General features: G+C 39.9%; 1 protein-coding gene across 1 annotated transcript; it reads left to right on the top strand.

Annotated features, from left to right (window-relative positions):
- Window positions 1–4,129: 4,129 nt before the first annotated feature.
- On the top strand, window positions 4,130–26,820 carry MTFMT (mitochondrial methionyl-tRNA formyltransferase). Its single transcript, XM_030317925.1, has 9 exons — window positions 4,130–4,375; window positions 6,160–6,369; window positions 8,877–8,999; window positions 10,500–10,602; window positions 11,980–12,055; window positions 16,000–16,091; window positions 23,024–23,102; window positions 23,955–24,037; window positions 26,377–26,820. The coding sequence occupies exons 1-9, from the start codon at window positions 4,155–4,157 to the stop codon at window positions 26,572–26,574; spliced, it is 1,185 nt and encodes a 394-aa protein (XP_030173785.1). The 5' UTR covers window positions 4,130–4,154; the 3' UTR covers window positions 26,575–26,820.
- The last annotated feature ends 1,117 nt before the right edge of the window (window positions 26,821–27,937 follow it).

A 27,937-nucleotide genomic window follows, 5' to 3' on the forward strand; every position in this document is an offset into this window, starting at 1 on the left:
ATCTCGCGGTCCGTGAGTTCGAGCCCCGCGTCGGGCTCTGGGCTGATGGCTCGGAGCCTGGAGCCTGTTTCCGATTTTGTGTCTCCCTCTCTCTCTGCCCCTCCCCCGTTCATGCTCTGTCTCTCTCTGTCCCAAAAAATAAATAAAAAACGTTGAAAAAAAAATTTTTAAAATTAAAAAAAAAAAAAAAGTCATATACAGAAAGATTTCTTAGGACTGGCCTAATATCTATTTGGATATCTTTCATTCCTTATATTGTAACCAGACACTTTCTATTAACAAAAACTCCATTGTTCTTTTTTTTTCCTCCTATTATTTTCCCAGCAGTTCTTGAGACCCTTATTCTCAAGAATAATTTTTATAAATGGTTACCAGTCTCTAGACCAGTCAAATTATGAATTCCATGAAATGTGAGAGGTATTACTATCTTGTCAATTTCCTTGCAGAGCTAGAAAAATGTACTTTATAAAAAAAAGAAATACTCCTTCCCTTTGTTAATATTGTACAGCTCTTTGCCTGGGGGGAGGGGAACCAAAGATTTTAAGATTTGATCTCTTTGTGTCTATTTTGGTATTTCTCTTGGTTTACTAGGTTACCTACAGCAGCAAAGGAAAACTTCCTTACCCTTAGGCTGCTCCCCATTCCCATAGTACCACAACTGGCTTCCCTTCCTGGGGCTCTGACATTCATCAAATGTCATTTGATCTCTCCAATCTCTCTCCTCAGGGACACCCAATCCTGTGGGCCCACGCTGCCTCTTAAGCTCTTTCCTGGGACGGAAGGACACTCAGGCTCCTAGCAGGGGACAGTCTGTCCAGAAAACAGCCTCCTTACTATTTGTGTCATCATCTATAAGAGGTGGTTGGGGCAACCTATCCCTGTCTGTCCCCAGCAGGTGGCCTTGCAGTCCCAGTCCTGCTTTACAGAGCAGCTGGACACTTGATGAGGGACGTCTACTGAAAGTAAAGAGGGCAGTAACAACACTGACAGCCAAATCTAAGTGAAAAGCACTGGAGCTTGTGAATTAATTGTCCAGCAGTCTCAACGACAGGAAAGGTTGGTGAGCAGTGCCCCCTTGCGGAATTCTGATGCAATCACAGGCAGAAGGTGGTAATAACATGGAACTTCTCACTAAGGGGTTGGCATCCCAAAAGGCTTCATTGGACTGCACCCTGTGGTTGGGTTCCTGACTGTGGCACTGGCCAGATGCCTGTGTACGGTAGACCTTCTCCTGGTCACATGTGGCATTGCCGTCCAGACCACATTCAGGAATTCTTGTGGATTCAGGCATTGGCCATTTTACCAATCAGAGCTCTGACCATTTTCCTCCTTGTGCCCCTTCTCCATCTTTCCCAGTGCTCTTGCTGTTCTGTTCCTCCTTTTTGACTCTCAGCACTAAAGGGCTGATCACACACACACACGCACACACAGAAATTTAATCTGTAACAGGTCTCCCCACTCCTCAGAAATCAGATACACATATTCAGGATTAGGGTGAAATGATGGGGAATAGGGAGAGGAGATGTTCCTGCTTCCTCTCTAGATCAGCTCTCCCACCCTCCAGACATTAAGGTCAATCTAACATTCTAGATTTCCACCAAACATCTCCACTTCCATTCCAAAGCATATGAAGCTGAACCGTCATCACAGTTACCACCGAGCAGTCTTCCTGTTTGTCAATGACCCTGCTCTTGTCTTGTCACCCAGACTCAGAATGTGGAGAAATTTCATTGATTCAGCATACACACTAATTCCGCTCATCAGGAGAGAGAACTCCCTGGAAACTGGAGTACCAGGGTAATATTATATCCCAGTCCTCTTGGGTGTGCTTTCTGGACATCTTAAGTTATTACCTAAAACTCCTTGCCATCAGGGGCTGGAGTTCACATTGTCTCTGTGTGCTTTATTGTAGTTCCATCAATGGATTTTCTGGATGTAGAAGTGGACCTCCCCATACATTCCTAAATTACTACCACGGGTTTCAGAAATATTTCCATTTTAGCATCGTGGGAAAACTTCAGCCATTACAATCATATCATGTTCAATTTTTTAAAAAGAAGTTTGCTGCAAATCAAAAGACCACCCACTAGAGGGGCGCGTAGGTGGCTGAGTCGGATGAGAAACCGACTTCAGCTCAGGTCATGATCTCATGGTTGATGGTTTAAACCCTGCATTGTGCTAACAGCTCAGAGTCTGGAGCCTGCTTCGGATTCTGTGTCTCCCTCTCTCTCTCTCTCTCTCTGCCGCTCCCCAGCTCGTGCTCTCTCGCTCTCTCTCTCAAAAATAAATAAACGTGAAAAAGAAAAAAAAGACCATCCACTAGAAAATAAGAAGTCAATGGCAGGAGACAACCCTGTAAGGGAAAGAAACCGGATTGGCCTTGGTCCTCAGACCAAGCAGTCGCTCTGTGGTCGGCAGAGGGCGCTGTGAACAGCTTCTGCAACTCTAGGGAACAGGACTAGCTGTGGGGACCTTGGATTGCAGAAAATTAATCCTAGCATAATGCAGGTTAGCTCAAGGAGATGACGTAAATACAAACAGTCACACTTTAGGGGCACCTGGGTGGTTCAGTCGGTTAAGCGCCCAACTCTTCATTTCAGCTCAGGTCATGATTTCACAGTTCATGGCTCTGCACTGACAGTGTGGAGCCTGCTTGGGATTCTTTCTCCCTCTCTCAAAATAAATAAATAAACTTAAAAAAAAAAAAGAGTCACACTTTAGACAGCAGCCAGATTCTGGGGTGAAAACCCAAATGACTATGTGGGTTGCATTTATAGGTCATGTGGTATGGAAAAAGACCATTTTTAATATATTAGAATCATATTTTGCTTACTTGCAGAGGATACTGGAACAAAACTAGATTGAAGGAATAGAAGGTTTGGGTTCCCAGTTCACCCTCCTCATATGTGATCAGATGAGCAGAATCACTGGAAATACAGTCTCTCACTTCCTCTTTGCTTCTCTCTTTTCTATTCCACACACAGATGAATTTGTCAATGTTTATGCATAATAAGACAACTTCCCTCAGTAATTCCAAACTGTGGTGAGAAGCAGTGATTCCCACAGAACATGAAGGAGGCACATGGAAAAGCACATTAAATCCATGCAGGCAAGAGCTAGAGGCTTCTGGGAGCATATCTGAACTTGGCATTGAATAATGGATATCATTTAGAGAGTAAGTGATGTGAGGAGAGCAGTCTAGAAAGAATAACAAGCAAAGACACAGAAGTAGGGATGTGCAGAGCTCATAATTTAGGGAAAAGGACTGATCCAAGGTCGCTGGGTCTAAGACTATGTGATGGGAAAATGTGTTAAGAGTAAGATTAGAAAGGAATCTAATCTTCACTCTATAGCCATAAAAAAGATGTGTGATCATACATGAGAAAGCCACTGTGTGGGCCTCCAGAATACAGAATCTAAGCACTAATGGCCCTTACAGGTCTTCTGGAGACAGCTTCTCTGATTTTTTCCCCTGAGAATCTCCCCCATAGCATCGTTCTGTGTGGGAGGGAACCCACAGGATAGGGGAAAGACTGGAGCCTTCGATTCATCAGAATGTGAGGAAATAACTGAGCCTCAGTTTCCTCAGGTAAAAAATGGGGACATTGACTTGCCTGGTACATAGGATTGCGATGAAGACCAAGTGGTTAGGATCACAGACTTTGGAACAACATGAACTAGATGTCAGGACCTCAGGTAGGTAATTCTCTTAATTTCATTGAACCTCGGATTCTCTTCAATAAAATGATAATATTTACCTTGTATGCTTGATATGAAGATTAACTGATAAAATGGCTATAAAATGCTTAGCCAAAGCATGGCATACAATACTCAGTAAATATTACTTATCATAATTACTTAATGAATGATATTTTATTGTCTGAAAACACATGATTTGTTCCCAAAAGACTTCTTTTGGGAGACTGCCTAAATCGTGCAAACAAATGCAACAAAATTCACGGGGACCCATGAGCCCGCAAATTCCTAGTTAACGCCAACACAGGCGGGCCACGCCTCCAACCGTGCAGGCCACGCCCCCAGTCGCTAGCAGAACCCGCCCTTCAGCTCTCCTCCCCGGCCCCGCCCCTCCGGCCTAGCACGCGCACGCCTCCCATTCCGACGCGCCTGCGCAGGGTAGGCTTCCTTCAGAGGCTATGAGGGTGCTGGTGCGGCGTTGCTGGGGTTCTCGGCCGGCTGGCGGCGGTCCGGACGCAAGGCAGATCCCCCAGTGGCGAGCGCTGGCCGGGCGTGGTGCGTCCCCTGGCGGGGAAGACGGCCGGGGCGTCCGAGTCCGCGAGAAGCCGCCCTGGCGGGTGCTCTTCTTCGGTACGGACCAGTTTGCCCGAGAGGCGTTGCGGGCGCTGCACGCCGCCAGGTACCGGGGCCGGGGCTTGGGGGGCCCGGCTGCCGAAGGCGCTGCTGCCGAGCCACTGCGCCAGCTCCGAGGGCTTGGACTCCTCGTCAGGGATAGCAGCGGCGCCGGAAGGGTCTGGGCCCCGATCTTGGCGTCTCCGGGCTCCCGGAAGGTGCACCGTTCCCATCTGGTCCCTCCGGTCTACACTCCGGCTGCCGGCTTTATCCGTTCTCCTAGCGCTACCGGGCGCTTCAAGGGGCCAAGCCCGCGCTAGTCGTTTTGCATACCTCATCCACCACAGCCACCACCCCTTTGCCCCATTTGTGTGTAAGGAAACCGGAGCTCGGAGAGGTTAGGAGATTGCCCAAGGTCATCAAATGAGCTGGTTCGGCCTTGAAACGGGGTCTGACTTCAAAGTCCTCCCCTTTCCACTTACTCCTTCTGCCTCCTCTTCATCTAATTTGTACCCTCCAATCCTTTGGGCTTCTTGCCGGTCACAGGCATACCCATGTCTCACTTCCCTGCCCCCCATCTCCTTGTATGCAACGGGACTCAGTTTTCTGGAGCCAAAATGAGGACATAGTCCACAACCGAACTACTTTCAACTGAGTAAATTTACAAATCAGAACTCTTAGGTATACATTTAGTATTTCTGAAATTTAACAAATCTTATTTACAGGGGAAAAAATTGAGACCCACTCTGTTCTGAAAGTCCATATGGTATATCGTAGTGGCTCTACCCAAATATACTGCTCTGCCTTCTTTCTCCCAACTTCCGTTTGTTATTTCCCCACTCCGTTTTTTCCTGATGTGTCCCCAACACTCATTTCTGCCTTCTTCAAGTCTTCCCTGCAGATTCTACACAGCAGCCCTCCTATTGACTCCCCCGTCAATCCCCTTGTATCATATCCCTCCCTCCAGTGCTCTGCCCTGGCACCCAGAAACACTCCCTTCATACATGTTCCCTTTGCATACCCTCCCTGATGTACTCTTCACATGCTGCTTTCCCCAAATTGCCTCCAGAATCGCACTGCTTGTGTGCTGACCTTTCGGCTGATGTCTCACTTGGCAACTCCATTATTCTTGTGCTTTGTCGCTATATACTCATTTTCTTATTACTTCTCCATACCTGATGCGATACCTGCTAAATTAATTAACCCCACCCCCCGGGTACTGGAATACTACACAGCAGGTAAAAAGAAAGTAGTAGTACTAAATGTACTGCTATGAAATGATGCCCATGGGTGTGTGTGTTTGTTGTGTGAAAGTATTTATTGTTTGACTAGCACGTGGTTGTGGTACAAAATTCAAAAGGTTCAAAGGATATACAGTGAAAAGTCAGTTCCTTCTGCCTCTATCACTTCCCAGTTCCTCTCTTCACAGACAGCTACTGTTTCCAGTTTTTTATTTTAGAAATGTTCAACAGATATACAAGCAAGTGTATATTTAACCCACTTTTTAAAAAGACTCATAAAATGGTATATATAGTGTTAAGAGGAAAAAAACAAAATGCAGAGCAATATATATAATATCCTAGTTGTGTAAAATGTCTGTACTGTATGTGTTTCTGTATGCACAGGAAATTTCTAGAGTCATGCCATCCAAACAGTAGCCACTAGCCACATGTGGCTCTTTAAAAATAATTAAAATTAAATACAAAATAAAAACTCAGTCAGTTGTACTAGTTTTAATCACTTACCCTTAAATGTTTTGTGAATTTAACCACAAAAGTACTGTGGAAGTATGGGAGGTAGTTTAGCTTTGAGTCATTGTCTTAACATTTTCTTCCAATCTTTCCAACGTAGGGAAAACAAAGAGGAAGAGTTAATTGAAAAATTGGAGGTGGTCACAGTGCCCTCCCCATCACCAAAAGGACTGCCAGTGAAGCAATATGCTGTCCAATCTCAGCTTCCCGTGTATGAGTGGCCAGATGTGGGATCTGGAGAATATGACGTTGGAGTGGTAGCTTCATTTGGCCGACTTTTGAGTGAGGCTCTTATTCTTAAATTTCCCTAGTAAGTTTTTTTTAAAGGAAATAAAGTATAGAGGACTTGGTCTTTGCATATGGGCCTGGTGTTTAAAGTGCAATGACTTGAATTCTAGTTCTGCTGTCTTTAGTATTTTAAGGTAAAAAAAAATTGTGTTGGTGTCACGAATATATGATGCTCTTCATCTATGGGCTCTCACTCACCCTCACTTAAATTCCTTGTTTATGGGGACACCTGGGTGGCTCAGTGGATTGAGGTTCTGATTTCAGCTCAGGTCATGATCTCACAGCTCATGAGTTCGAGCCCCCCATCGGGCTCTGCTCCTGTCAGCACACAGCCTGGTTCCAATCCTCTACCCCCCTCTCTGTGCCTCTCCCCTCCTTGCGTCTTCTCTCTCTCAAAAATAGATAAACATTAACAAGAATAATAAAATAAACTCCATGTATATGCTGACGGCTCCCAAATTTGTCCCTCCAGTTCAGATTTCTCCCTGAATTCCAGGCCGCTGATGCACACTGCCTCCTCCACAGTTCTGCTTGGGTGTCTGATAGGCACCTTACACATAAGATGTCCTAAACTGCATTCCTGAACTTGTGCCCCAAACCTGCTTCTCCCTACGTCTTCATCTCAGCAAATGACAACTCCACCCTTCTAGTTGTTGAGACTCAAAACCTTTCAGTCATTCTTATTGCTTATCTCACCCCACACATCCAGTCCATCAGGAAATTCTATTGGCTCTGCCTTCAAATTCTATCTAGAATCTGACTGGCTCTCTCAACACTTTTACTGCTGTTCTCACTGTCATTCTGCAGTAGCCCCCTAACTGGCGTCTATTCCTGTCCTTGGCCTTCTCAGTCTTTTACCAACCCAGCAGCCAAGCAGGGGAGAGGCAGAGGGAGAGAGAGAGAATCTTAAGCAGGCTCCACGCCCATCGCAGAGCCCAGCTCGGGGCTCAGTCTCACAACTGTGAAGTCATCATGACCTGAGCCCAACTCAAGAGTCAGACACTGACTGACTGAGCCACCTAGGTGCCCCAAAATGATCCTTTTAAAGCAGAAGTTTGATCATGTCATTCTGCTCAAAATTCTCTGGTGTTTTCCCATCTCAGAAGAGGTCAGAGTCCTTATATGGGCCTACCTACTGGGTTTGGTCCCCTCCTTGCTGTCTTAGTGTTATTCCTCAGGTTCACTCCGCTCCAGCCACACTACACTGGCTTCTCTGCTGTTCCTGAACTTGCCCAGCATTTACCTTCTTCAAAATCTCTGTACTTATTCCCTCTGCCTGGAATATGTTTGCATGTCTTATTCCCTCACCTCTTCACATCTTACTGGTAAAATTTTCTGTGACTCCTATTAAAATTGTAGTCTCCTACCTAATACTCCTACTCCTCTGCTTTATTTTTCCCCACAGCCCTTGGAACCATCTGGTAGACTTTTTGCACTTTTTTGTTGTTGTTGTTTATCTCCCACCCTTTGCGCGTAAGCTCCCTGAGGGCAGAATTTCTTCTCCTTTGGTTCAGTGTTGCTTGTATCCCAGCACTTAGAACAATGCCAGCACATGAACTGTGCTCAGTAAATATTTGTTGGATCAATGAGACTGGTCTGAACAGAGCTTTGAATATAAGACTCATCTCTTAGACATACACTCCCAAGTGCATATTCCTGCGGTGGAGACATCATTAAACTAAGATAGCTTGCTTAGTAAATGATTTAAGTTGCTCATCTATGGGCAATACGTGTGTTAGGGTAAAAAAAATACATCATTGGATGGGGATTCAAGAAGCTTGTTTTAGGCATTCTATATGCAAACTAAGTGAAACAAAGGTAATTCTGTGACTAAACTATAAACATTCACATTGTCCATGAGATGCACAGTAGGGTTTGAGTAGTTCTTCTCATACAGTATAAAAGGTATTTTTTGCTTTTATTTAAAAACTCCAAGGGGCGCCTGGCTGGCTCAGTCAGTGGAGTATGTGATTCTTGATCTTGGGGTTTTAAGTTCAAGCCCCATGTTGGGCGTAGAGATTACTTAAAAAGTAAAATCTTTAAGAACTCCCAGACATCACAGATTATTGTGGAACACCTTTGGAACAGTGAGTTTGTTCTTGTTCTGTTTTTAATTGAGTTTCATTGGCCTTTTATGGTAATAAAGTAAACTTAATCTCTGGCTCCCTTTACTGATGATATAAGACTAGATTTTCTTTTATTTATTTTTGAGAAAGAGAGAACACATGAGCAGGGAAGGGGCAGAGAGAGAGGAGACACAGAATCCCAAGCAGGCTCTGCACTGTGAGTGCAGAGCCCGACACAGGGCTCAAACTCACCAACCGTGAGATCATGACCTGAGCTGAAATTGAGAGTAAGGTGCTTAACCAGCTGAGCCACCCAGGCACCTCAGGTATAAGACTAGATTTAACTTTGTTTTTCAAACTTTCTAGGGAAGTATAATGATAAAAAGTAGCATATTTGTTTAGGTAGCAGGAACTAAATGGTAAAGCCCATTTGCACACTAATTTCTGCCTTTTTCTGACTCAGTGGCATATTAAATGTCCATCCCAGTTGCCTCCCGAGGTGGCGTGGTCCAGCGCCTATAATCCATACCGTGCTTCATGGAGACACAGTTACTGGAGTGACAATTATGCAAATTAGACCTAAAAGGTAGAAGATATTTTCTTTTCTCTAGACTTTGTAATTTTCAATGTTGCTGTCAATCTGTTTGGAAGGGACATGGAAGTAGATGAATGGATGGTGCTAATTCCCTTTAACTCCAGAGTGCCTTCCCTTTCTGTCTTTTCCTGGTTTCTAACACAAACTATATGTGGTTTTGTATTATGAAGTATCTCTTTAAAGTCCTTGTGAAATGTGTGGCTTGTTGATTGAAATAAATTATACCATTAACAAGTGGATTTCTTTAAAAGATGTGTAAACGAGAGGTGGATTTTTGTATATTAGTTGTTACAAATCTCAGTTCTGTTAGCCTAGGTTTCTGTGGTCAAAAATTTTTGGAACCTGAAATAAGACTATATTGTATGCCAATGTGTAATATAGCTGTCTTAAACATTTAATTTTTTAAAAATCATACTATGGTTTAAGAAACAGGATTATATTAAGTTGCTATCTGTTATCACCTAATGTCCCCATAGAAAATAATTCACAGGTTCACAAGAACAGCTGCATATCTGGGATTTGCTTTAACTAACTTCAGAAAAAGGGAGGAACATGTGAAACAAGTTGCAAAACTTTGATGATTCTAAAATCTGGGTGATGTTATTTGGGGATCAGGTGACAATTCACTCTAGTTTTATGGATGTTTGTAATTTTTCATAGTAAGAATTTTATTAAAGCTTATAGAATAGAAATTAAATTGAAATTAAATTGGAACTATAATTAACAACCACAAAGTTAAATATTTAAAATAAAGCATATTTCTAATAAAAGTTGATAGCCAGTATTTACAGAGCTAGATGTAAAAATGTAAGACTATGGGAATGCAGATACACTTGTGCCTACTTATAATCACCAGTGATTATAATCCAGGCAAAACTCTTGTCTTTTGAGAAAGGAATTACAGGAAGAAATCATTATGAATTTAATTGTACTTCCTTGGAAAATCAATTTTTTGCTCTATGCCTTCATTGTATGAATAGAAACTTTTTAAATACTATTTATTGCTAAAGGTAGAATTATTATTTTTAATGTTTTTTATTTTTTATTTTTGAGAGAGACACAGTGTGTGAGCAGGGGAGGGACAGAGAGAGAGGGAGACAAAGAATCCAAAGCAGGCTCTAGGCTCTGAGCTGTTAGCACAGAGCCCGAAGCGGGGCTCAAACCCATGAACCATGAGATCATGACCTGAGCCAAAGATGGACGCTTAACAGGCTGAGCCACCCAGGAGCACCAAGGTGGAATTATTTGTAACTGCAATTAAATCCCTAATGTGCAGCTTCATACTTATTTCCTTTGGGAAAAAATAGATTTAAGATCTAAATACAGGCAAGATTTTACTTACTTCAGACTGACCTTTCTCTTTGGCTAATGGCTAACAGTCAAATTCACAGCCAGGGTTAAACTATTCTTGTGATGTGTAAACACTCATGTAGACAAACACACCGATCTTAAAAAATAGTAATGTTATCATTTGCTTTTGCTTTTCTATAGGTTTGACGTAGGCCCAATTCTCAAACAGGAAACGGTTCCTGTGCCACCTAAGAGCACCGCAAAGGAACTGGAGGCAGTGCTGTCAAGACTGGGTGCCAACATGGTACAGTTCTCCCATATCCCACTGCTTTCTACTCATTCAGTAGGTCTCCTAACTGTTTATGATGAAAGGAACACTTCCATGATGTGAAATTTTCAGCTGTTTTCTTTTAAGTGATTTCTTTTTTTTTTTTTTAATTTTTTTTTTTTCAACGTTTATTTATTTTTGGGACAGAGAGAGACAGAGCATGAACAGGGGAGGGGCAGAGAGAGAGGGAGACACAGAATCGGAAACAGGCTCCAGGCTCCGAGCCATCAGCCCAGAGCCTGACGCGGGGCTCGAACTCACGGACCGCGAGATCGTGACCTGGCTGAAGTCGGACGCTTAACCGACTGCACCACCCAGGCGCCCCTCTTTTAAGTGATTTCTATCCCTGGCTTTCTAAAATTTAGGTTGGCATTTCTCATGTAAGTCTTTGAGAAATTTATCGAGTAGGTGCTTAATAAAGGCCCTCAAATGAAATGTGTGTGTTTCTGTGGTCCACCACACCACGTTTCAGAGGCCTTTAGACTCTTCTTCCCAGTCTCACCCTCAGTCTCATAGAATCACCTGGTGCCCCCGTCAGACTGGCCAGCGGCCATTCACTCGGTGACTGGGCACTTCTCCCACTTCTGTGCCTGTGCAGCCGCCATCGCCTCCACACACACTGGAGCTCTGTGGACCCCCTGGCTATACACGAGCTCTTCAGCTTTGTGTAGCTTGAATCTGCATACAGTAGGTCTGAGTGAATGCTTAGTGACCAAATTAATGATTTTCACATGAACTAGTTAATTTTCTATAGAGGACAGTTTTCCCCCATCTAGATGGTGCTTTCTAATCTAGGCACTTGCCTCAGAAGTGTTTTTGTAATAGTGGCTCTCATTTATCGAGCACTGGCTAGTGTGCCAGGACTATTCTAGAAACTCTGTAGACATTATTATTATTATTATTATTATTATTATTATTATTATTTTACTTTCCCAATAAACTTCTCAAATAACTTTTCCACAATACATGCTAGTAGGTGGTGGAATTGGGATTTGAACCCAGAACTGTGTGACTCCAGAGTACATTCTCCTTCTTTGAGGCTCCACTCCCTTCCCTCCCTCAGGGTCAGAGTGTGGATTCTGGAGCACATGCTGTCCTGACACCAGAGCTTGCATAGCCAGGCAAAGCTCAGCGTTCTCTAAAAGCATAACATTGCCCCATACCCTGCAGAGAGCAACATCCACACTCAAACTCCATTGAGTAGACATGTGTCATCACAGCTTAAGCCAGTTTACTGCCCTGCCCTGCCACACAGCTCCTTCAAAACGTTTGATAGTGTCATGGTACTGAATTATAATGTATTTCTGTTTTTGTTCTCATCTTGAATGTGTTGCTCTCTCTTTTTTTTTTAAGCTTATTTCAGTTTTGAAAAATTTGCCTGAGAGTTTGAGCAATGGAAGGCAGCAGCCAACTGAGGGAGTGACACATGGTGAGCGAGGACTGCGGAGACCCTTCCCTCCTCCATGAGGTTTTGTCTGTCATGATAGCACCTGAACGTCCTGACTTCCTCACTTGAACATTTCTCTTAATTTTGACTAAAGATTTAGTGCCCACCTGTATGTCCCTTTCCAAAGAATGGTTGGTATGGTCTCCCTTCCCCTCTTACCCTTGTAGCCTCATGAAGGTGTAGAAATTTTTTCCCACTTCTTTATATGGAAAAGTACCAAACAGAGTGAAGTTAAAAGATGGTGAATACCTGTTTTATCCAGAGTCAACAATTATTTAATGTTTGGCCACATTTTCTTTCTGTGTGTGTGTGTGTGTGTGTGTGTGTGTGTGTGTGTGTGTGTATTTAGTACATATTTTTTTTTTAATCTTTTTTTAGTTTTTTTTTTTTGAGAGAGAGAGAGAGAGACTGTGTGAGTGGGGGAGGGGCAGAGAGAGAGGAAGACACAGAATCTGAAGCAGGAGCAGGCTCTGAGCTGTCAGCACAGAGCCTGACATGGGGCTCAAACTCATGAACCAAGAGGTTATGACCTGAGCTGAAGTCTGACGCTTAACCAACTGAGCCACCCAGGCACCCCTATTTAGTACATATTTTTAGATTTCTGCTTAATCGTTTGGAAGTATGCATCGTAACCTGTCATCCCTAAATACTTCAGCATGCATCTCTTAAGAGAAATGAACAGTTCCCTAATAGCATCTAATATCCAGTGCATATTTAAATGTTGCTAATTGTCTAAAAACTTATTTTTTAGCCATATGTTTTTTTCAAACTAACATCTAATTGTAATTAGTTGTTATGTCTCCTTAATCTAGAGTAATTTCTCCATAAATTTTTTTCCTTCCATGTCATTGACTTTTTGAAGAGACCAGGCTAGTTGTCTTTCCTTCCAGTGTTGTTTTAACTTGTTTTTCTAGCCCTTAGATTTCTTGTGAATTGGAAGTTTTAAAGGCTTGATTAGACTCAGGCTTGAAGTTTTTGGAAAGAGTATTTCATAGATGATATTGTGTTCCAATGATATTTGTTTCAGTTTGTTTTTAGTTTTAAGGATTGCTTTTTATTTTTATGATTTGTTTCTTGAACATGTAAAACATTTACGTGATTCAAAAGTCAAAACTGTTTAAAAGGATATACTCAGAGAAGTGTTGCCTCTGTCTACTCCAGTCTTTGGATGTCACATCAGTGAGCCATAATACCAGGGTTGTATCGAGGCTGGTGAGGTTAAGTTGGATCACTTGGTTGAGTCCAGTACAAAGATTTGTTTCCGCTTTTGCAGTGGTAGGTAATCTGTGGCGTAATGCTTTGGCACCATGCAAACATCCTGTTCTCTAACAACCTTTCACATAATAATTTTGGCATGGGTCGATGCTTCTTTGTTAAATGATTTATTTCATTAGGGGTTGCAAAATGGTGATTTTCCAATTCCTTTTACCTTTAATACTTGACATTATTCTGTAAAGAAGAGCTTTTCATCATTAATTGAAGATGAATTTTAGTTCATCCAAAAATGGTAGGATCAATACTTAATTCTTTCTGTAACTACCAATTTTTAGAGTAAGAAGTGGGTGCCATAATCACCTTCAATTATGGTAGCAAATGAGATTTTTAAATTATTATATGACTCATGAATTTTCATTTATTGTGTTTTACAGTTAGTTGCATTTATAATTCTTTGTACTGCTCAAGTCATCCCAAATTTGGCCAGTGGGAGCCCCTTAAAGTTGGGTCCTGTATCCTTTATTTTGTTTTTATTAAAAAAAAATTTTTTTTTAATGTTTATTTACTTTTGAGAGAGACAGAGGACAGTGTGAGTAGGGGAGGGGCAGAAAGAGAGAGGCGGAAACACAGAATCTGAAGCAGGCTCCAGGCTCTGAGCTGTCAGCACAGAGCCGGACACGGGGCTCGAACTCTGGATCATGACCTGAGCCAAAGTCAGATGCTTAACCGACTGAGCCACCCAGGTACCCCTGGTTCTGTATCCTTTGACAACCCCAGGTAGTTTTTGAGTGCTTTCTTTGCTTTCTTTTTCTAAGATGTCCCAGGCTCACTTTGTGAATTCTCAGCCTTGAGAGTTTTACTCATTAAAACTACTGAGTAATATTTCAGATTTCTCTGCAGTTTTTTTGTCCATAGACTATATATCCTGCTAAGAGTGTGCAGTCAGAGTACCGTGTTCAAAACTTACTGGAGATGATTATTTTTTCCATGTGGTTTTGTTATCTAGTTTGATATATAGTTAAATTTATTTGCTTCAGTTTGTTTTTAATTTTCAGAGTTGCTTTTTTTCCTCTTTATGATTAAATTTGATTTTTTGAATCACATAAAACATCTCTGTGATTAAAAAATTTAAGCCATTTGAGGAATTATACTCAGAGGCGTTTCACTTCCATCCCTAGTTCCTCCTTCCGGTTTCCCTCCCTCTGTAAGTAACTAATTTTATGAGTTTCTGATTTAGCCTTCCAGTTGTTTCCTTTTATCAAAATAAGCAAAACCACATATTTTTTTTATTGATTTTTCCTTTTTTTCTTTCACAAAAGGTGGCATAAAATATACACTCTTTTGTACCTTTGGGTTTTTTTTAACTTAACAGTGTACCCTGGAAACCCTTTCCTATCAGTAAGAAGAGATTTTCCTTGTTCCTTTTTTTTTTTTTTAATTTTTTTTAATGTTTATTTATTTTTGAGAGAGAGACAGAGAGTGAGTGGGTAGGGGTAGAGAGAGAGGGAGACACAGGATGTGAAGCAGGCTCCAGGCTCTGAGCTGTCAGCACAGAGCCTCATGTGGGGCTCTAACCCACAAACTATGAGATCATGACCTGAGCTGAAGTCAGATGCTTAACTGACTGAGCCATCCAGGCGCCCCACCTTGTTCCTTTTTATAGCAGCATAGTTCTTACTTGTGTGGGTAGATCATAATTTATTCAACAGATCCCCTATTGATGGGCACTTTGGGTGTTTTCAAGCTTTTGCTATTTCAAATAATGCCATTGTAGATAACTTGGAGCATATTTTACTTTGTAATCAAATAGATGAGAAATTGAATCTTGGAGTAGTTTTAGTTTACGTTACTTCTATGAGTGAGGTTGAGGATCTTTTTATATGTTTAAGGACTAATTGCATTTCTTTTTTCTGGGAAAGGACATTATATCTTTTGCCCATTTTTCTATCACATTTTTGGTCTTCTCAGCTTTTAGGAGTACTTTATATAATAGATTTTTAAAAATTTTTCTTTAATGTTTGTTTATTTTTGAGAGAGAGACAGAGCGCAAGCAGGGGAGGGCCAGAGAGTGAGGGAGACACAGAATCTGAAGCAGGCTCCAGGCTCTGAACCATCAGCACAAAGCCTGATATGGGGCTTGAACTCAGGAACTGTGAGAGCATGACCTGAGCCAAAGTCAGACTTCACTTAACTGACTGAGCCACCCAGGTGCCTCTATGTAATAGATTTAAATAAATCTATATGATATAAAGTACTCCTAGATATATTATTATAATATTACATAGATATATATATAGATTAGCATATAACTTATATTTGTTATAAATCTAAAGTATTGTGATAAAAATTATAGATACTTTTAGTTTGTTTTTTCACTTAATTTATGACCTCTCTGTCTTACAAGAGGTTGTTTTTAGTAAAAGCTTACTTTTATGTAGTCATATTTATCATTCTTTAATTGCTTCTGGATTTTGAGTCATTCTTAGGAGGGCTTTTTCTACACCCAGGTTATAAAGAAATTCACTCATTTTTCTTATAGTATTTGTATAGTTAATTTGTTTATTTTTACTTCATATTATGGAAAATTTCAAACATATTCAAAAGTTGAGAAAATAATACAAGTTCTCTTATATCTATCATTCAGCGTCAATGTTACCAATTCATGGCCATCGAACCTGATATTTATTCTTGCTGTTGGCTTTATCTTTCAGCCCCTAAGATTTCTGCTGGTACCAGCTGTATAAAATGGGAGGAGCAAACTTCAGAGCAAATATTCAGACTTTATCGTGCCATTGGAAATATAGTAAGTTGGAAGTCAGATTGCAGTTTTACTTAATTATCTTTGTGTGTGTGTGTGTGTAAATATTTTTATTTAGGACTGAATCTCAAACCTAAGAATCCTGAAATTCATTTTATTTTTAAAACTTAAAAAAAATTTTTGGTCAAATGTAACATAAATTTACCATTTCAACAATTTTTAAGTGTATAAATCAGTAGCATTAAGTACATTCATTTCATTGTGCAAACCATTGCCACTGTCCATCTCCAGAACTTGTTCATCATCCCATACTGAAACTCTGTACCCACTGAACACTGATTCCCCCATCTCCCCTTCCCACAGTCTCTGGTAACCACTGTCCTGCTTTCTGTCTCTTAGAATTTGCTTATTCTAGGTACCTCATATAAATGGAATCATATGATATTTGTCCTTTTGTGTCTGGCTTGTTTCACTTTGCATAATGTCTTCAAGGTTCATCAATGTTGTAGCATGTATCAGAATGTCATTCCTTTAAGTTTTTATATGGGATTTAGAATTACAAAGCACTTTTGAATATATATATATTGCAGTTTCCCATAACCAAGTTTTATTACCCATTTCATGGATGAGGGGAATGATGGGTGCCCCATCACTAAATAATATAAATCTCATTCCTAATCTATTGCTTTTTCCAGTACGTCTTTCTGCCTGTAGCCAATTTTTTACAACAGAATTCTTCAATACTCAGTTTCTACAGATAGTATACCAAATGGAGTTGTAACTTTAAATTACTTACTTATTACATAATTCTTTATTTGTACTTACAGTATTTATTAAATACTTACTAAAATACCTGGGGTGCTGGGCTGCCTCAGTTAGTGGAGGATGTGACTCTCAGTCTCGAGGTTGTTAAGTTCAAGCCCCACATTGAGGGTGTAGAGATTACTTAAAATCTTTTTAAAAAACTAAAAATAAATACTTATTAAAATGCCTGAGGGACGCCTGGGTGGTTTAGTAGGTTAAACGTCTGACTCTTGATTTCAGCTCAGGTCATGATCTCGTGGTTTGTGGGTTCGAGCCCCATGTCAGGCTCTGCACAGTGCAGAGCCTGCTTGGGATTCTCTCTCTCTCCCTCTCTCTCTCTCAAAATAAATGAGAATAAACTTTAAAAAATAAATAAATAAATAAAAATAAATAAAATGCCTGAGTTAAATTCTCAGTTCTTTGACAAATTTACTGTTTTTTTTTCCCCTTCATTTTGATAGCCTCTTGTGTTGTTTGAACTCCAGGCCTACCAAGTGTGGGATTTTTAATGGACCACCTGTTATTAATGTTGGTTAAAAAGGAGAGCTGTCACTGAATATCTCTAGCATGCCAAGTTCTTCAGTGAAGATCACAATCGCATATTGTGGGTATTATCTGATTTTAAGTTGATGAAATTGAGGCTTGAAGTAGAGAATGGATGGTTATTGAATGATGTTGCACAAGGTCACATTTTTAGTTAGTGAGAGTCAGGTTTTGAACCAGATATGTCTCACTATAAACCTTGTACTTTCCCCATTGCAGCAGAATGATGTAGGGAAAGGAACATGGACTTTAGAGCCAGACAGAGCTGGGTTCCCTCTTGTCTCTGCCACTTCCTAGTTTGGTAGACTTGGGAAAGTTATTTAGCTTCTGAGCTTTAGTTTGTTCATCTGAAAATTAGGGCTGATATAATGTATAAGAAGCATCTAGTATAGTTTCTGGCAAAGAGTAGGTATTCATTAAATGTTATCTGCTATTATTCACGTATTCATGCATTCATTAAACAAAATATTTTTTGAGAGCCTATTATGTGTCAGGCATTGTTCTAGGTACTAGAAATACAAATGATGTGAGAAGATGGAAACAAGCAAATAAGAAACATATCAGTGTGATAAATTTTTTGATGAAAATTAAAATAGGATAATGTGATAGATTAACTGGAGGTTATTTTAGATTTGGTAGATGGGGAAGGAATCTCTGAACTGAAATTTAAGTTTAGATCTGAAAGACAATAAGGAGCCAGTCATGCCAAGATCAGGAAAAGAGCATTTCAGACAGAGGGAGCAGCTAGTACAAAACCTAAGGAAGACTAAACAATAGACCTCACAAGAAAAGAAAGCCACGTGAATATAGTGGCTTCACAAGAATAGACTTCACAATAAAATAGGCTTTACAATATAGACTTTACAAGAAAAGAAAACCACCTTATGAATATAGCAGCAAAAATCCTCAGCAGAATTACCAAACCAAATCAAACAATGTATAAAAAAGGATTATATTCCATGACCAAGTGGGATTTATCTAAGGAATGCAAGATTGAATCAACATAAAAAAATCAATCTATTAACATACCATATTAATAGAATAAAGAGCATATAATTTACTCAATAGAGGCAGAAAAAGCATTTGACAAAATCCAACACTATTTCAGGATAAAAATGTTCAACAAACTAAGAATAGAAGGGAACTTCCTCAACCTGACAAAAACCCACAGCTAACATATTTAATGGTGAAGGCCTGAAAGCTTTCCCCCTAAGATCAGGAATGAAACAAAAATGTCCACACTCACCACTTCTCTTCAACATTCTACTGGAGGTTATAGCTAAGGCTATCAGGCAAGAAAAAAGAAACAATACAGAATCAGACTGGAAAGGAATAACTAAAGCTCTATGTACAGAATCATAAAGAATCCAAAAGAAACTTTTAGAGCTAATAAGCAGTAAAGAAGACCTAAGTAAATGGAGAGACCTCGTTGTTCATGGGTTGGAAGAATATTGTTAAGATGGCACTATTCCCCAATTGATCCACAGACTCAACGCAGTTCCTATAAAAATCCCAGTTGATGTCTTTGCAGAAGTTGACATGCTTATCGTAAAATTCATATGGGATCCCAAGAGACCCAGAATAGCCAAAAAATCTTGAAAAAGAAGGACAAGATTAAAGAACTCACCATTCCTAATTTCAGAACTTACTACAAAGCTTCACTAATGAAGACAGTTGGGTACTGATATAAGAATAGACCTGTTTCTCAATGGGATAGAATTGAGAGCCCAGAAATAAACCTTCACATTTGTGGTCAATCAATTTTTGATAAGGGTGCCACCATAATTTGATGGGAAAAGAATAGTCTTTTTTTTTTTTTAAGTTTATTTTTTTAGATAGAAAGTATGAGCAGGGGAGGGGCAGAGAGAGAGAGGAAGAGAGAGAATCCCAAGTAGGCTCTGTGCTGTCAGTGCAGAGCCCGACGTGGCTCAAAGTTGAGATCATGACCTGAGCCAAAACCAAGAGTCGGACACTTAACTGACTGAGCCACCCAGGCACCCCGGGAAAGAATAGTCTTTTTAACACGTGGTGCTTGGACAACTGGATATCCACACTCAAACAAATTTGGATTCCTACCTCACACCATGTATAAAAACGAACTCCAAATGGATCAGAGACCTAAATATAAGAGCTGAAATGATAAGACTCTTGAAAGAAAACCTAGGGATAAATCTTCATGATCTTGAATTAGGCAATGGTTCTTAAATATGTTGCCTAAAGCTTAAGTAACCAAACTAAAAATAGAGAAATTGGATTTTTTTTTAATATTTATTTATTTTTGAGAGACTGAGACAAAGTGAGACTGGGGGAAGGGCAGAGAGAGAGGGAGATACAGGATTGGAAACAGGCTCCAGGCTCCCGAGCTGTCAGCACAGAGCCTGACGCGGGGCCTGAACCCACAGACTGTGAGATCATGACCTGAGCTGAAGTCGGATGCTCAACTGACTGAGCCACCCAGGCGCCCCAGAAATTGGATTTTAAAATTAAAACCTACTGGGGCTTCAAAGAACATTATCAAGAAAATGAAAAGACAGCTTACAGAGTGGAAGAAAATATTGGCAAATCACCTATCTGATAATTGTCTAGTATCCAGAATATATAAAGATCTTACAACAAAAAGACAAAACATCGTCATTAGAAAATGGGCCAAGCATCTGAATAGATATTTCTTCCAAGAAGATCTATAAATGGCCACTAACAACATGAAAAAGTGATGATTTTCATTAGTTGCTACAAAAATACAAATCAAAACTGTACAGAGATACCACTTCATACCCACTAGGATTGCTATAATTAAAAAAACAATAACAAGTGTTGACATGGATAGGGAGAAATTGGGAACCGTCATACATTGTTGGTGGGAATGTAAATGGGTGCAGGTGCTATGGAAAATAGTTTGATAGTTCCTTAAAATATTAAACACAGTTACATTACTATATAATGATCCTTATCTTCTATAATTAACCTTTTCTCTCTACTGAGAACAAGCTTGTGCTATAACAGAATGAGAACCTAGGAGCCAGGAGGTAAAATTTGATTCCTAGTGCTCCCACTTACTAACCAAGAGCAAAACTCTTTTCTGGGTTTCTGCTTTTTTACCTCTAAAATGGGGTTAATGACCATGTCCACAGCTGCCAAGATCAAAGGAGATAAACCTTGTGAATTAAATCCATGCAAACATATGATTTTGACAGTAATGATGGTGGATACTGAAATGACTATATTCTTACCATCCCTTTGCTTTCTGTAATGCTGTGATGATAAGGTGAAGATGATCTTTACCCTCCTCAAGAGCAAGAAGAATATATTCTGAACAAGAACTATATGTCTTGCATGTTTATAACTCAGTAAACATAAACCTTTTTTTAGTCAGCATGTTTCAAAAATATTTTGATTTCTTTGAAAGAAATAAGTTACATACATGAAAATTGTTTCATAACTCTTACTGGAAGTGGGTGAAAGAAAAATAAGTCAGCAAATTTGAGAAGAGGATATTGTACTGGGGCGCCTTGGGTGGCTCAGTCGGTTAAGTGTCCGACTGTTTATCTCAGCTCAGATATCGAAATCAGGGTCGTGAGTTCAAGACCCAAACTGGCATGAAGCCTACTTAAAAAATGTTTAAAAATTAAAAAAAAAAAATTAAAAAAAAAAAAAAAGAAGAGGATATTGTACCAAGACATGTCACATTGAAGATCATGAACACCTATGAACCAAATGTATTTAATTCTTTGATGCAATGTTCAAATCTTTGCAACAACCTAATTCTTCTGAAAATTAAATGTCCTCTTTAGGGAATCTCATAAAAAGAGCATTGAGCTGAGAATGAGAAAACACAGATTCTGGTGCTTGGCTCTCCTAACTAACTGTGTCTAAACTTGGGAATATAGCTGCATTCTCTGGGCCTCACTTTCCTCATCTATGAAATGGAGGATTGAACTACAGCCTGAAAATCAATTTATTTACTTCAGAAATTTGAGAGAACTTGTGTCCTGGTATGTGTTAATTTTTATGAGTCTAAAATCAAAAGTGACAAAAGTGGCATTTCACGCTGTGGGGAAAGGTGAGATGGATTGTCCAGTAAATCGGATTGGGACAACTGAACTGGTTAGCCATTAGAGGAGGAAGCCCTCAAATCCTGCCTTTCAAAGTCAACATAAAATGTAGATGGATCAAGCATTTAAATATAAAAGAGTAAAGCCACAAAGAACTGGGGAAAAAACACAGTTGAATAATTTTACAATATTAGTAATCTTAAAGTGTGGGATAGCACTTTTAAGTTTGACATGAACCACTGGAGTCATGGGAGAAAAGATTGGCTAATATTACTACAAAAAACTAAAAAAAGTTACACATAGGAAAAAATTACTGTACCCGAGATTCAAAGTCTACACACTGGGAAAAAACTATTAATAGTAGTAAGAAATGGAAAGTAATTGAAATGTCCATCATAAAGGTTTTGGTTGCATAAATTATGGCATAGTCAGAAAATGGAATATTGTACAAATACAGCAGATAAAGACTGAAATAGACATGCATGCACTGATGAAAGTTGCCCACGCTTATTGTTAAGCAAAAAAGTCCCTTTGAAAAACAGTACGCTCTAGATTTTTGTAATATTTGTAGAAAAAACTACAAGGTTATACACATCAAATTGTTAACAGTGGTTGCTTCTAGGGATGGGAGTACAGAATACTTACTAAGTTTTTTTAATGTAATTGTGGTAATGCATTTTTTATAATGAACATAAATCTTACATTAGAAATGTTTTGGTTTTTTTTGATGTTTATTTTCGAGAGAGAGACAGCGTGAGCAGGGGTGGGGCAGAGAGAGAGGGAGATGCAGAATCCGAAGCAGGCTTCAGGCTCCAAGCTATCAGCACACAGCCTGACATGGGGCTTGAATCCATGAACTATGAGATCATGACCTGAGTCGAAGTCAGCCGCTTAACCAACTGAACCACCCAGGCGCCCCTTACATTAGAAATGTTAATAAAGATATAAACATTGATTTTTTTTTTAAGTTTATTTATTGACTTTGAGAGAGAGAGCAAGCTGGAAAGGGGCAGAGAGAGAGAGAGAGAGAGAGAGAGAGAATCCCAAGTATACACTGCCAGCATGGAGATCATGACCTGAGCTGAAATCCAAAGTTGGTCGCTTAACCAACTGAGCCACCCAGGCACCCCTATTGATTTTTATTTATTTATTTTATTTGTTTATTTAAAAAATTTTTTTAAATGTTTATTGATTTTTGATAGAGGAGGAACAGAAAGAGAGGGAGACACAGAATCCGAAGCAGGCTCCAGGGTCTGAGCTGTCAGCACAGAGTCCGACATGGGGCTCGAACTCACGAACCGTGAGATCATGACCTGAGCCAAATTCAGACGCTCAACCGACTGAGCCACCCAGGCGGCCCAAACATTGATTTTAAAAGAGTGTTTTAAGGTCTTACAATCTTGGAGACTTATGTAGAAGGCCACACCTGTGTTCTGTTTTGTAAGGTTTAGAGACTTCGCTCCCAATTCCTCTGTAATTGGGAGAGAAGTCAGACCATAATAATACAAAATAGGAGTTGAAAAGGGTTTGGGGGTTAAGTGTATTCTTTTATTATACCTTCTTTAATTTTCTTTGCAGATTCCGTTGCAGACACTCTGGATGGATAATGCCATTAAACTTCTGGAACTGGTAGAAGTTAATAGTTCAATCCTCACTGGTACTAACTTTTGAATAGCTGATGTGGAAAATGTTTTCACTATAGTCCATTTGAAAATGTGTCTTTTTTACCACAGGTTACAGTTACTAAAAATAAGAGTTCTTTTAGTTTGTGTCAGTTCAGTAATAATTATATTTTATATTCATTTATTGTCTTGCTCTTTGCAGTGTCCATTCACATGTATTTTTTCATTCAGTCATTATAAGAATGTGGGAAGTAGGCAAAGCAGTGTTACTATCCTATTTTAAGCTCTGATTCTTTATACTAAGGTTTTCAGGGAGTGCAAAATGATTTGGTCAGTTTCATTCTGGTGAGTATCATAATGAAAATCTTAGTGAGAATCCTAGACCAGGGTGTAGCATTTCATGACACAGTCTGTTCATTCTAAAGCCCATCAGTGCCTCCAAATGTGGTGGACTGAAGGAGTGTGAGTCACAGAGGGAGCTGGCCCAGCACAGAAGGAGTCAGAGTTCCCCAGGAATCTAAGACTTGTTTGGTCATGGATAGAAGGGCCAGCTTAGATCCTAAGCTTCCTGTATACCTCTCCACTGGTAGATAGTTATTTCCCCCAAATGGTCAAAATTTCTAAATTCAGCATTTTTAGTTTATCTTGGGAGACTGGGTGAAGGACTCATAAGTTCCTATGCATACTGAAAGCTTCCCTTTGAGTTTGAGATACACACAGCATTATGGCTCCATTGTAAGTTTGGATTACAAAGTCAGGACATCAGCAGGTATGCCCTCTCCAGTATTAGTACTGCCTCCCAGGATGTTTGTTTGATTTTTCAGAAGCGCCATGAAGTTATTTATAATAATTATTTATTCTAATATCCTTTTCCCCCCATTCTTTAGATCCAAAATTAACAGGACAACCTGTTATTCCAGGATCAGTAATATATCACAAACAGTCACAAATACTGCTGGTTTGTTGCAAGGTACATTTTTCTTTTAGTTTTAAACTATACTTGTTTTACTGAGTTTAATCATTTTTAGTTAAGATTTTACTCAACTATTTATCCATCAGATTGAACATTGGCTCAATCTGGGCAGTTTTTGTTTTTGTGTTTTTTTTTAATATTTATTTAGTTTTTTGAGACAGAGCATGAACGGGGGACGGTCAGAGAGAGAGGGAGACACAGAATCCGAAGCAGGCTCCAGGCTCCGAGCTGTCAGCACAGAGCCTGACGCGGGGCTCGAACTCACAGACCGTGAGATCATGACCTGAGTCGAAGTCGGACGCTCAACCGACTGAGCCACCCAGGCACCCCTCAATCTGGGCAGTTTAATTTTCTTAAGAAATAGTTGAATCTCTCGTATAATTTTTTTAAAGTGATGTTTTACCAAAGCATTATTACTCAAAGAAGATTCAGTAACCTTAGTGCTTTCTTAAAAGAAATTTGTATATTCTCACTAATCCATTGTTAATTAACAAGATCTTGTTAAAACTAACAAGTCTTGGGGCGCCTGGGTGGCTCAGTCAGTTGAGCGTCCAACTTCGGCTCAGGTCATGATCTTACGGTCCGTGAGTTCGAGCCCCGCATTGGGCTCTGTGCTGACAGCTCAGAGCCTGGAGCCTGCTTCGGATTCTGTGTCTCCCTCTCTCTCTGACCCTCCCCCGTTCATGCTCTGTCTCTCTCTGTCTCAAAAATAAATAAAACATTAAAAAAATTAAAAAACAAAAAACTAACAAGTCTTGGGGCACCTGGGTGGATCAGTTGGTTAAGCAACTAACTCTTGATTTTGGCTCAGGTCATGATCTCACAGCTCATGAGTTTGAGCCCCATGCTGATGGCACAGAGCCTGCTTGGGATCCTCTCTGTCCCTCCCCTGTTTTCTCTCTCTCTCTCTCTCTCTCTTTTTCTCTCTAAACAAACAAACTTAAAAAAAACAAACTAACAAGTCTTGTTTAACTAGCAAGTTGTCTTGCTAATATGATGATCACAGAAGACAGACATATGAAAGTATGTAGCTAAACTACCACAGTACTGGTATCCTACTTGCTTTTAGTGTTCAACAGTGGTTAAAGAGGGGATTTCTTAACTATTTAAAATGACTTGAGGGGCACCTGGGTGGCTCAGTCAGTTGAGCATCTGACTTCGGCTCAGGTCATGATCTCACTGTTGGTGAGTTTGAGCCATGCATCGGGCTCTGTGCAGACAGCTCACAGCTCAGAGCCTGAAGCTTGCTTTGGATTCTGTGTCTTCTCTCTCTCTCTGCCCTTCCCCTGCTCACAGTCTCTCTCTCTCTCTCAAAAATAAACATTAAAAAATGAAATAAAACAAAATAAAATGACTTTAGAACCATTATTATTTAATGACAGTGGCCTGAGAGCTGTTGCACATTTTTTCCATTTCCTGGTATTTTCCTTCATGGTGTTTATGTGCAATGTTTCATGCTCAAGAGGTTGTGTTTGAAATGTGTGATAAGAGCGCCTGGGTGGCTCAGTTGGTTAAGTGTCCAACTCTTGGTTTCAGCTCAGGTCATATCTCACAGCTTATGAGTTCAAGACCCACATTGGGCTGTGCCCTGACAGCACAGAACCTGCTTGGGATTCTCTCTCTCCCCCTTTCTTCCCTCCCCCACTTGTGCGCTCGCTTGCTCTCTCTCAAAATAAGTAAACATAAATAAATAATAAACTTATTAATGAATGAATGAAAGAGTGGTAGAGTGATCTGACCTACACAGACTATAGATACAGAGCTTCCACATCAACCTCTCTTCATCTTTCTTCAACTTATTCTCGAACAATGTAGGGTGCACATGTTTGCTGTCCTTGTCTGGGTCTTTATATATCTGTATTGCAAATCAGTTTACTCTCATAGAAGATGGGGTTGTCTGAACATATGAGTTTGAGTGCCACCAGTTATGTCACGTCGGACAAATCACTCACCTCTGAGCATCGGTTTTCTCTTCTAAAATCAATTCCCTCTGGGGATGATAGTGGATCTGCCTTTTAGAGCAGTTCTATTTTTGATGACCAGTCATAGTAAGATATATGGACATACTCTAAAAACTGTAAAGTACCATGCAAATATAACATCTTTATTCTGCTTCCTTTATGTTTAAATAGGTTTAATTTATTCAGGTCTGTACATTTGTTATCACTCAGTAATAAATGCAGTCAAAGAAACATGTATGTTACTTAGTACAGTGCTGTCTGCAGCTAGGCATTTGGTAAGATTTGTAGGTTTGTTTGTTCTCATGATAAAAGTTCTATAAACTAAAATGTAAGAGTTTTGCCACCACTGTCTAGTCACTGTCTTTTGCTCTTTAGGACGGTTGGATTGGTGTTCGATCAGTGATGTTCAAGAAAACGCTAACAGCTACTGATTTCTACAATGGATACCTGCACCCCTGGTACCAGAAAGATTCCCGAGCTCGACCAAGCCAGTGCAGATTTCAGACTCTCACACTGCCAACAAAGAAGAAGCAGGAAAACAAAATTGTTGCTATGCAACAGTGCATTAAGTAGTTAGGAAGTAGATGGACAAGAATCTACTACATATTTGTAATTTATTAAAAGCCTTCTTTACAGGGAATTACCTTGACTTTCAAAGAAGTTGACACTGTTGGAGGGAAAGATTATTGTCAAAAGATGAATTACCTCACTTCCCATTTTTTGTTTAACAGTAATTAAAGACTACTTTTCTATTTGAATAACCAAAAAAAGCTTTAAATAAAATTTAATTAAAATAAAATTTTTATTTATAATGTGAAACTCAAGGAGATTTTATCTTTCCATAAAAGCAAATGCAACTAGTGTATGTGTGTGTGTGTGTGTGTGTGTGGGTGCCCCCATTGATTATGCTATCATTTCAGCAGTATTTAATCTACATTTCTGACTTTCAACAAGCAGTAAAGTCAGCTCTTAAAAATTTATACACCTTCGGGGCGCCTGGGTGGCTGTCGGTTGAGCGTCCGACTTTGGCTCAGGTCACGATCTCACGGTCTGTGAGTTCGAGCCCCGCGTCGGGCTCTGTGCTGACAGCTCGGAGCCTGGAGCCTGCTTCGGATTCTGTGTCTCCCTCTCTCTCTGCCCCTCTCCCGCTCATGCTCTCTCTCTCTCTGTCAAAAATAAATAAACATTTTTTTTTAAAAATAAAAAAATAAAAATTTATACACCTTCTAATTTTTACAATGTAGTAAACAATATTTAATCATCTCTGTCACATGGATTTATAGTATAAATGCATATTTTACATCTAGGTTTTCTTAAAGTAGGAATATGCTAACATTTTTCAACTTAATTGTGCAATATAGGTTATTGAGCATCTGGTCTGTACAAATTCATCTCTGTCTCCAAGAAAGTCAAGCACTTCTCGAACAGGAAGGAGATACAGTGGCCAGCTGTTGAATTTTTTAAAATCTTTACATATTGGCTCTTCCTGAAAATCTTCCATTCATTAATTCATCCATTTCACATGTATTGACAGGGTGATCATGTAATTGGTCATTTACATTAGACACATTCGTGAGTAAAGGAAGCACTTAGAAAAATCACTCTTGGACAACAAGCATAAACCAGGACTCTCCTAGGCAAACCAGATTGTATGGACATCCATTCTATTTACTGAACGGTTACAGTGTTACCAGCCTTTATGCTGCTTGCTGGAGATTCAGAGATTAAGTAATACTTGGAATCTTCAATCTACTGGGGAGACAAACATGTAAGCAAATATAATACTGTTAGGAATGACATAATGGAGGCATAATGGAAGCATTAAGTCTCTCTCAAGGGACTCAGTGGAGGCTTTCTAGAGGAGGTAGAGCTGACCTGAGGTTCCAAATGATGAGTTCACCATGCAGACTAAGGCATTCTAGCATGTGCAGAGGTA

This window comes from Lynx canadensis, chromosome B3 (genome assembly GCF_007474595.2).
Source record: "Lynx canadensis isolate LIC74 chromosome B3, mLynCan4.pri.v2, whole genome shotgun sequence".
NCBI lineage: Eukaryota > Metazoa > Chordata > Mammalia > Carnivora > Felidae > Lynx > Lynx canadensis.